This window comes from Camelina sativa, chromosome 6, assembly GCF_000633955.1.
Source record: "Camelina sativa cultivar DH55 chromosome 6, Cs, whole genome shotgun sequence".
In the NCBI taxonomy this organism is placed as follows: Eukaryota; Viridiplantae; Streptophyta; class Magnoliopsida; order Brassicales; family Brassicaceae; genus Camelina; species Camelina sativa.
In genome coordinates, this window is record NC_025690.1 from 18,663,367 (window position 1) to 18,674,764 (window position 11,398).

At 40.5% G+C, this 11,398-nt stretch overlaps 2 protein-coding genes across 5 annotated transcripts in view; both read left to right on the forward strand.

The window, feature by feature from the left end:
* Positions 1 to 1,517, forward strand: part of LOC104792186 (aspartyl protease family protein 2-like) — a 2,843-nt gene extending 1,326 nt beyond the window's left edge. Inside the window, exon 2 of one of the 4 annotated variants that reach the window (XM_019246908.1) lies at positions 672 to 1,517. In XM_019246908.1, the coding sequence (XP_019102453.1) occupies positions 672 to 1,303 (632 nt within the window). In that variant the 3' untranslated portion in view covers positions 1,304 to 1,517. Of the gene's footprint in view, positions 1 to 32 lie in introns of all 4 variants that reach the window. The other 3 variants (XM_010518276.2, XM_010518275.2, XM_010518273.2) reach the window with 3 other exon arrangements.
* LOC104792187 lies at positions 3,564 to 5,814 on the forward strand. The gene is made up of 3 exons (XM_010518277.1): positions 3,564 to 4,085; positions 4,467 to 4,890; positions 4,976 to 5,814. The coding sequence occupies exons 1-3, from the start codon at positions 3,621 to 3,623 to the stop codon at positions 5,662 to 5,664; spliced, it is 1,578 nt and encodes a 525-aa protein (XP_010516579.1). The 5' UTR covers positions 3,564 to 3,620; the 3' UTR covers positions 5,665 to 5,814.

Genomic DNA, 11,398 nt, shown 5'->3' on the forward strand with positions numbered 1-11,398 from the left:
AACAAATTCTGTTCTTGAGCTCAATTTCCGAGATCTCACTAGAATCCAAACGCTTCACAAAAGGGTTTTGGAGAAGAAGAATCAAAACACTGTCAAGAAGCAGAAGAGGAATAAAGAAGTCGTTACCTCTCCGGTGGAGGAGCAGCAATCTGGTCAGTTGGTGGCTACGCTTGAGTCCGGTATGACTCTTGGTTCCGGCGAGTACTTCATGGACGTGTTGGTTGGCTCGCCACCAAAACACTTCTCCTTGATTCTTGACACAGGGAGTGACCTAAACTGGATTCAATGCTTGCCTTGCTACGACTGTTTCGAACAAAACGGTGCGTTTTATGACCCTACAGCCTCTGCTTCTTACAAGAACATAACTTGCAATGACCCAAGATGCAACCTAGTCTCATCACCTGACTCTCCAAAGCCCTGCAAATCAGATAACCAATCATGCCCTTACTACTACTGGTATGGGGATAGCTCCAACACGACTGGGGACTTTGCAGTCGAGACTTTCACCGTTAACCTGACGACAAGTGGAGGGAGCTCAGAGTTGTATAATGTCGAAAACATGATGTTCGGTTGTGGTCATTGGAACCGAGGTCTCTTCCATGGTGCTGCAGGATTGCTTGGATTAGGAAGAGGCCCGCTTTCGTTTTCCTCGCAGCTTCAGTCTCTTTATGGTCACTCCTTCTCTTATTGCCTAGTCGATAGAAACAGCGACACCAACGTTAGTAGCAAACTGATTTTTGGGGAAGACAAGGATTTGTTGAGCCACCCGAATCTGAACTTCACTTCTTTTGTCGCCGGGAAAGAAAACCTCGTCGACACATTCTACTACGTACATATCAAATCCATTCTAGTCGGGGGAGAAGTTGTAAACATACCTGAAGAGACATGGAATATCTCATCAGATGGCGGTGGAGGAACGATCATAGATTCGGGTACAACCTTGAGTTACTTTGCAGAGCCTGCATATGAATTCATCAAGAACAAGATTGCAGAGAAAGCAAAAGGGAAGTACCCTGTCTATAGGGATTTCCCACAACTAGATCCTTGCTTCAACATGTCTGGCATCGAAAACGTTCAGCTGCCAGAGCTAGGGATTGCCTTTGCAGATGGCGCGGTTTGGAACTTCCCGACTGAGAATTCTTTCATATGGTTGACTGAAGATTTGGTTTGCTTGGCAATTCTTGGAACTCCTAAATCAGCCTTTTCAATCATAGGAAACTATCAGCAGCAGAACTTTCATATACTCTATGATACAAAGAGGTCGAGGCTCGGATATGCACCTACAAAGTGTGCTGATATATAAAACCAAGTCCATAAAAGCAAACTGTACACAACAATAAGAACAGATGATCATTCTTTTTTTTTGTCCTTTTTAGATTTATTCATTCTTTAGGATATATATATTCCTTTAACATGTATTTGCTGTAGAGCACAAAAATCATACTAAACTAATGTACTTATTCTCTACTTTTTGTTTCTGAATAGGAACAAAGTGGGTTAATTTTACTTTTGCTATATGTATGTATTTGCACGAACTATATAGTCTAACATCAATAGCAAGAGTTGGACAGAACTATGATGAAGTTATATAATCTTTGCAATTGTACAGAGTCGATATATAGTAATCCATGAATAGGAACTATAGAGGAATTGGAAAATAAAGAAGCTTTAGGATACTGCAGATCGCAAACCATACACCGAGGAACCGGACTGTGTACCTGAGAAAGGTCGGAGATGAGAGAGGGAGAAAGGTGTCGTTCTTTTTACATTCAGGCGAAGACGGAAGCGAACACGAGAAGAATTGATTTGCATTTTGCACAGTGCAAGAAGAATCAAATCAAGCTTAACATGATTTTTTTGTTTTCAGTCACTTGAGAAAACCTTTTTTATATTTTCTTTGCGACGCTTGTGGCCAAGGGGTCTTGAAGTACAATAAATCTCTTTGAACGAAGAACCTAGCTACGGTCTCAACTCTGAAATCTCAATCGTGGCTTCATTATTCATTTATTTTGTGTGCCTTTTCCTTCCCTCATATTATATCTTTATTGTTTGTAAAAGGTGTGGGCTGTGAATTATTTACTGAAAGGCATATGATGAGACCGACCGTTTTTTTAAAAAAAATTGTGAAACCAAAATTTCTATTTTTGTAAGCAAATTATTACATATTTTTATACATTGATTATTCAACTATTGGCTTCGCTTAATTTTTGACGTAAAATTTCATGTCTAAATATAAGATTTTATTTAAATTTAAAAATAAATTTCATGGCTATTTTTTTTTAAAAAAATATCAAATATAAATTGTGTAAGTGATGTAATTTGCTTACAAAAATAGAAAATTTGGTTTCTAATATTTAATTATCAGTTTAATACATAAAAGGATAAGTACTGTATTATTTATATATATTTTTTAAAAAATATGATTAAACGTGTGTAAGCTTAACTGTACCTTTTAGGTACCGCAAGACTCTTGCGGCAAGAGCAACACATAATTAAAAAGGCTAATCAATTTTTTCTTTAACTCACTCTCATTCGATGATCGCGATGTCCAAAGGGCGATTGAATACTTCTTCTCTTCTTCGTTTGACATCATCAGTTTCAGACTTGAGATTTGGTTATACAGCTGGAGTTGGCTAGTAGCATAAACATTCAAAAAAACAAAAAAAAAAGCTTTAGTTCCAATTTCGAACAATGGAGAGAAGAAACACGAAGTGGGTAGCAGCAGTAGCGAGCATATGGATTCAAAGCTTTAGCGGAGCTCCAAGGGTGTTTCCGCATGAGGTATTTTTGCAGCAGTCCAAGATTTTGTAGATCCTTGATGATCCAGCCTCCCGTTGTTTACCGATTATGGTGATTAAATGCAGCATCATAATTACATTTTCACGAAAGGATGAGTTGGTTTAGTCCAAGAGCAAGGTAACCGGCTGAGTTCATTTCCTGACTGTTTCCTGGCAACATGTTACTATCATTAGAGTAGTTTCGTTTTCTGTGTTTGGTTAAGTTATTATTTGATTGTGTGTTGCTGCTGAAAGATTTGCCTATCTAGTATAGTTGTCAGCGATTTGCGAAGACTTTTATACACAGCAGCTACAAGTCTCGTTTTTATAGTCACATTAAAATATGATGGAGTAACGACTTGTCATGTACGAAAGTGTAATTATATATCTAACAAAAAAAAAGGTCACATTTAAACTCATGTATATAAATTATTTAAATAATGAATAGACTATCTATTAATTGATCTCTCCTCTATACAGCTACTTGTATAAAATAATTGATTAATGGACTTCCTCGTTTCACAAGGTGGACGTTTCAGATTTGGTTTTGAGTTAACCCATATTCGTTTTTTATTAGGAAAGCAAAACCAATGCACAACGATAGTTATGGGTTTCTGATATCGGTTAAATATGGTTTAGTCTAGTTGGAGACTTGGAGTGCAAGTGGGAGCTCCAATTAATCCGGTTTATCGTTGGTCTAACCAAACCAAGAATGCCCACGATTGATTATATGTACAAGCATTTAAATTTAAAGTTGACTTTACTTTCATTTTAAGACAACTTTTGCTCATTTTGATCGATGCAGATAGATAGTTATAAAGAAGGAGAGAAAAAGAGAGATAGATGGAGTTTGCTAACACGAAATGGGTGGCTGCGGCAGCGAGTATATGGATACAAAGCTTTACCGGAGCAAGCTACACCTTTGGAATCTATTCCTCTCTTCTCAAAACATCTCAATCTTATGACCAATCTACTCTTGACACCGTCTCCGTTTGCAAAGACATCGGAGCAAACGTAGGCATCCTCTCCGGCCTCTTCTACACCGCGGTTGCAAGCCGCAAAAGCGGTAGCGGTCGCTTCTTTAGTGGACCATGGTTGGTTATATTCGTGGGGCTGTTGCAATGGTTTGTGGGATATGGATTCATATGGATGGCTGCGTCAGGAGTGATCGAAAAGCCTCCAGTGGCTATGATGTGTTTGTTCACGTTCTTCTCCGGTCATTGTCAGACCTTCTTTAATACGGCTATTGTGGTCACCGCCGTCCGTAACTTCTCCGACTATGGTGGGACGGCCGTTGGGATTATGAAGGTAGGACATATTCAATACTTGGAGAATAAGATATATATTAATTCTTGTTTTGGACAGTTTCTGCTCTTTTTATCATATAAAAAGACCATATATATAAATATACGACATACTTAGCTGGAGAAAGGAACTAGCTAGCTAGTAGGTATATTTAAAATAAACTTAGAACTAGCTAGTAGTTAAAATAAAACTACATCGAACTAGTAGATATACTGAAACTAGGTCGAAATAGTAGTGAAAATAAGTTTTGATGTAGTCTTGTAGATAACTAGGCGCTAGTTAAGATATATAGATCGGTAGATTAATTACATGTATATTTCCTAGTTCCTACTATGTATATAATTCTCTTCACAAATAATTATGTGTTTATTATTTAAAATGTAGGGTTATCTTGGGCTAAGTGGAGCAATTCTGGTTCAAATGTACCACATCTTCTGTGGAGGTGATCCAGCGAATTACATTCTTCTTTTGGCCGTAGTACCATCACTCCTCATCTTGGTGTTAATGCCCTTCGTAAGAACATACGACACAGTCATCGCAGGGGACAAGAAACACTTGAACGGTCTCTCCGCCATCTCATTGATCATCGTCACTTATCTTATGGTCGTCATATTGGTCAAAAATGTTATTGGGATGTCAAAGCCTATGCAGATATGTTCTTTCACCCTTCTACTTATCTTGCTCGCCTCTCCTCTCTTAGTGGCTGTTAGAGCACATCGTGAAGAGAAACAGAGATTCTTGTCTTTGGATTTTCCGGTTACCGAGGGAACCACATTGCTTGACTCTCCTAAGCTCAACACTTCTTCCGGTAAAGTTTAGTTTTGATATATATACGTTAGTTTAGTTATACTTCTTGAAGTGAAAATTTCTAACACATTTCAATCAATCAACAGATGTTAAAGTTATCATGACCAATGATATGAACGTTCTCGAAGCAATATACACAAAAAACTTCTGGCTTCTATTTGCGGCGATGTTATGTGGAATGGGTTCAGGACTCGCGACGATAAACAACATCAGACAGATGGGAGAGTCACTTCGCTACTCTACAGTCCAACTTAATGCTCTGGTGTCTCTGTGGAGCATATGGAACTTTCTAGGCCGGATTGGGTCGGGTTACATCTCAGACGCCTGTTTACACAATCATGGCTGGCCAAGACCAATTTTCATGGCCATAACTCTAGGACTTATGGCTATAGGTCAAAGTGTCATGGCCTCCGGTTTGCCAGGAAGCCTGTATATCGGGTCCTTGTTGGTCGGTTTAGCGTACGGGTCACAATGGTCACTCATGCCGACAATAACATCTGAAATATTCGGGGTTCGTCATATGGGAACTATATTCTATACAGTATCGATAGCTAGTCCGATTGGCTCCTACTTTTTCTCAGTGAAGGTGATAGGCTACTTGTACGACAAGGTAGCTTCTGAGGATGATCATTCTTGTTATGGGAATCATTGTTTTGGGACTTCGTTTATAATAATGGCGGCCATGGCTTTGCTTGGCTCTTTTGTCGCTCTTGTGTTATTCCTCCGCACTAGGAAGTTTTATGCGACGCTTGTGGCCAAGAGGATCTTGAAGTAATCTCTTTGAACGAACCTACGTACGGTCTCAATCGTGGCTTCATTATTCATTTATTTTGTGTGGCCGCTTTTCCTTCCCTCATATTTTTGATTATAAAATCTTTATTGTTTGTAAAAAGTGTGGGCTGTGAATACGACCGACACTAAACCAAAATTTCTATTTTTGTAAGCAAGTAAAGTTACATAACTTACATAATCTATATTTGATATAAAATTAGCCATGAAATTTATCCTTAAATTGAAATACAGTCTTTGAAATTTTTTTGAAAAAATTTTCCGCAACAAATTATTAATCTAGAAAAATATGTAAGTTATGTAATTTGCTTATACAAAAATAGAAATGTGTAGAGTTTTGATATCAAACCAACTTGTTTTATTCACATTCATAAGAAGAGTATTTATACAGGAGACACACCATAAACGATAAGCTTAAAGTTGCTAAATTATCGGACAACATGTCCTTATCAGAATACCAAGATAAATAAGAACAATATACGAGTTTATCCGCAATACTCCCCCTCACGTTGGAGTGTGAAGATCCTGAACGCGCAACTTGGACATAAGATAATGAAACTGATCACGACCAAGAGCCTTTCTAAAGATATCCACTAATTGTTCAGTGGTGCAAACATGTTCAGTAGTAATAATGCCATTACGAACAGCATCCCGAACAGCATGACAATCATTCTCAATATGCTTAGTACGTTCATGAAACACTGGATTAGAGGCGATATGAATAGCTGCTTTGCTATCACAGAACAAACGAGTAGGCGCAGCGCGGTTGATACCAAAACCCTTGAGCAACTTATGCAACCATTTAATCTCCTTAAGTGCAAATGACATAGCCCTATATTCGGCCTCGGCGGACGAGTGGGAAACTGTATCCTGCTTCTTAGCTTTCCAAGCAATGGGCGAACCACCGAGTAGTACAACGTAAGCACTTAAGGAACGTCGAGTTTTCGGGCAAGAACTCCAGTCCGAATCACAATATACATCAATGGACAAATCCGTGTCCGCCTTAAGCATATTACCCTGACCAGGAGACCCCTTAAGAAACCGAACAACTCGCAAAGCAGCCTCTAAATGAGCCTCCCTCGGAGACTTCATGAACTGAGACAAAACATGAACTGAATAACAGAGTTCAGGTCGAGTGTGAAGAAGATACAACAACCGACCAACCAAACGACGGTAAGGCTTAGGGTCCAAAAGCAAAGGACCATCATCAGAAGCAAGACGATGATTCTGTTCAAGAGGAGTATAAGATGGACGAGAACCAAGATTACCAGTATCAACAATGATGTCAAGAGCATATTTACGTTGTGTCAAGAAAATACCATCCGGACCACGGCTTACTTCGATACCAAGAAAATATTTCAGTTTGCCCAAATCCTTCATTGCAAAACAACGGCTAAGATACTCTTTGAACTTCGTAAGCATGTGCCCATCATTTCCACAAATGATAAGGTCATCAACATAGATTAACACCCGTAATTCAATGTTCTTGTGGGAATAAGAGAAGAATGAGTAATCATCATAGGATTGAATGAAGCCAAACTTAAGTAGAGAATCAGACAACTTCTTAAACCAGCAACGCAGGGACTGTTTTAAACCATACAGAGACTTGCGAAGACGGCAAACTTTGCCAGGATGAGAATGACGAAAACCAGGAGGAAGCTTCATATAAACCTCCTCTTCAAGATCACCATGGAGAAAGGCGTTATGAACATCCATCTGATAAACCTCCCATTGATTAGCAGCCACAAGACGAAGAAGAGTATGAACTGTCGCCATACGAACAACATGAGCAAAAGTTTCCTTGTAATCTTCCCCCTTAACTTGAGTATTGCCAAGAGCAACAAGGCGAGCCTTGTTACGTTCCAACGTACCGTCGGAATTATACTTGTTTTTGAAGACCCATTGACAGCCAATGGCGATTTTGCCAGGAGGCAAATCACACACATCCCAAGTCCGAAGAAGTTCCAAAGCATCAACCTCTTTCACAACAGCATCATTCCAAACCTTGATTTTAACAGCTTCCTTAAAATGCTTAGGCTCCGTATTAGCAGTGATAACAGCCAAGTAAGCACGGTGGCTAGGGGAAAAATTTTCATCAGACACAAAATCTGTTAAAGGATAAGGAGACGTACCTTGGATCGATGTCGAAGACTGCGTAGGTGAGCCGGGAAGAGCATGATGTGATGGTGTGTGTGTAGCATTATAGAGGACATAATCTTGTAACCGCACAGAAGGTTTTGTAGTACGAGTACTCTTACGGTGTTTCGGCGGAGGAGTGGGAACCGACTGTGGAACCGAAAAAATCATAGAAACAGAGTCCGGACTATCTGGAGAACCAGTTATTGCAGGCGTTAGTGGAGTAGCAGAGTCTGGGTGAACAGAAGAGACATCTTATGTGTTGTCAACAATAGGAGGCGACGATGATGACGTAGGATCCAGACCAACAACGGGTAAATCTCCACCGGTGTTGTTGTCATGATCAGGAGGAAGGCTCGTTGCAGGACTCCCCCTGTCGGACAAAGTCGGAACCAACCAGTCATCATCACCAGAGACAACCAAAGGAGGAACAGACAGCGGAGAAGAACCATGTGATGTGGCAAAAGGAAACACGTTTTCTTGGAAAACAACATCGCGAGACACCAAAAATTCATTCCGTTCAATATCAAAGACTTTCCATCCCTTTTTGCCAAAAGGATAACCCACAAATACGCACAACCTACTACGCTGTCCAAATTTGTCCTTATCACGTGTTAGACGATGAACATAACAAGCTGGCCCAAAAACACAAAGTTGATCATAATCCGGTTTGCTTTTATGAAGAATCTCATAAGGAGAACAACTAGAGTGAATAGAAGACGGAGTTCGGTTTATCAAATATGTAGCTGTTAAAACTGCTTCACCCCAAAACTTGATTGGTAAACTTGCCTGAAATAGCAAAGCTCGAGCAACATTAAGAATATGATGATGCTTGCGTTCGACACGACCGTTTTGTTGCGGTGTCCCAACACAAGATGTTTGATGAATGATACCATTTTCATGAAAATAAGATGCAAGACACATAAACTCCGTCCCATTGTCACTACGAACCGTCTTAACAGTTTTTCCAAACTGTCGTTCCGTGTACTTCAAGAAATTAGTAAGAACACTTCGAACTTCAGATTTTTTGAGTAACAGATAAGTCCACACAGCCCTCGAAAAATCATCAACAATTGTTAAAAAATAGACAGCACCACAAGAGGAAGGAACTCGGTATGGTCCCCAAACATCGCAATGAATCATTGTAAAACACTCTTGAGTTTTATTAGAACTATCAGAAAACACTTCTCTTTTCTATTTAGCCCGAAAACATACGTCACAAGATGAGGAACTAACAGAAGAGGAAACACGTTTAAATTGAGGTAAAGCTGAAAGAACTGAGAAACTCGGATGACCTAAACGCCTATGCCATAAAGCTTGATCAAGAACACCTTTAGCCATATGAATCTTTGTTGTAGCTACATTCGTTAGGTAATACACACCATCACGCTCTTCACCGCTTCCAATCAAAGTCTTCGAAAAACGGTCCTGTAGAAAACAAATCGTGTCAGTAAACGTAGCAAGACACTTTGTTTGTTTCAAAATTTTAGAAACAGAGATCAATGTGCACTTTAACGATGGCACAAAGAGAACATTTGTTAACTCGACATTGTTCGAAAGAGGAAACACTCCCACACTAACAGAAAACGCCTTACTACCATTAGCGAATCCAACCGGACTTGGTTGGATAGGGACAACATCGGTTAACAAGGATAACGTCCCAGTCATATGATGGGACGCACCTGTATCCAAGATGACATTGCCAAGATTAAGCATACCAGACAACTTGTCGGAATTCGTAGGACTTGGATTGGCATTGGTGGATTTCTCTTGAAGAAGCTGAGTCAAGGCGCGAAGATGATCATGTGTAAATTCAGGAAAAGCAAAGGAGTTGGAGCTTGTAGCATGAGCAACAACAGTCTAACCGCGTCCACGACCGCCACCGGCAGGACTAGAACCACGACCACCTCTTCCTCGACCACTTGTACCACGACCACTGGGACCCTTCTCGTTCCGTTCTGTCCACCAGTCCGGAAAACCAACCAATTGCCAACAATCGCGCTTCTCATGACCGGTACGTCCACAATGAGAACACGAGAGGCGTCCCTTGTTTAAGATAGAGTCAGGTCTATTTCCACCAGAAACATCAGTATGAGCAAGGAAACCCACTGCCTCTTCCTTTTGTTCACGAGCACGAACATAGGACAACCTCTGCTCTTCACGTATCTTTCTGCTATAAATCTCACCAAGAGAAGGTAGGGGATCCATAACGACGAGAGTAATACAAAGACCACCATATCTGGACTCATCAAGTCCCAACACANATCATCAACAATTGTTAAAAAATAGACAGCACCACAAGAGGAAGGAACTCGGTATGGTCCCCAAACATCGCAATGAATCATTGTAAAACACTCTTGAGTTTTATTAGAACTATCAGAAAACACTTCTCTTTTCTATTTAGCCCGAAAACATACGTCACAAGATGAGGAACTAACAGAAGAGGAAACACGTTTAAATTGAGGTAAAGCTGAAAGAACTGAGAAACTCGGATGACCTAAACGCCTATGCCATAAAGCTTGATCAAGAACACCTTTAGCCATATGAATCTTTGTTGTAGCTACATTCGTTAGGTAATACACACCATCACGCTCTTCACCGCTTCCAATCAAAGTCTTCGAAAAACGGTCCTGTAGAAAACAAATCGTGTCAGTAAACGTAGCAAGACACTTTGTTTGTTTCAAAATTTTAGAAACAGAGATCAATGTGCACTTTAACGATGGCACAAAGAGAACATTTGTTAACTCGACATTGTTCGAAAGAGGAAACACTCCCACACTAACAGAAAACGCCTTACTACCATTAGCGAATCCAACCGGACTTGGTTGGATAGGGACAACATCGGTTAACAAGGATAACGTCCCAGTCATATGATGGGACGCACCTGTATCCAAGATGACATTGCCAAGATTAAGCATACCAGACAACTTGTCGGAATTCGTAGGACTTGGATTGGCATTGGTGGATTTCTCTTGAAGAAGCTGAGTCAAGGCGCGAAGATGATCATGTGTAAATTCAGGAAAAGCAAAGGAGTTGGAGCTTGTAGCATGAGCAACAACAGTCTAACCGCGTCCACGACCGCCACCGGCAGGACTAGAACCACGACCACCTCTTCCTCGACCACTTGTACCACGACCACTGGGACCCTTCTCGTTCCGTTCTGTCCACCAGTCCGGAAAACCAACCAATTGCCAACAATCGCGCTTCTCATGACCGGTACGTCCACAATGAGAACACGAGAGGCGTCCCTTGTTTAAGATAGAGTCAGGTCTATTTCCACCAGAAACATCAGTATGAGCAAGGAAACCCACTGCCTCTTCCTTTTGTTCACGAGCACGAACATAGGACAACCTCTGCTCTTCACGTATCTTTCTGCTATAAATCTCACCAAGAGAAGGTAGGGGATCCATAACGACGAGAGTAATACAAAGACCACCATATCTGGACTCATCAAGTCCCAACACAAACTGATGAATCTTCTCTTTTTCCCTCTCCTTAGATGGAGCAGAGGTTGCTCCACAGGTACAGAAGCCACAAGAACACACAATGATCGGCTTGTAGAGTTGATATTCTTCTCACAACAA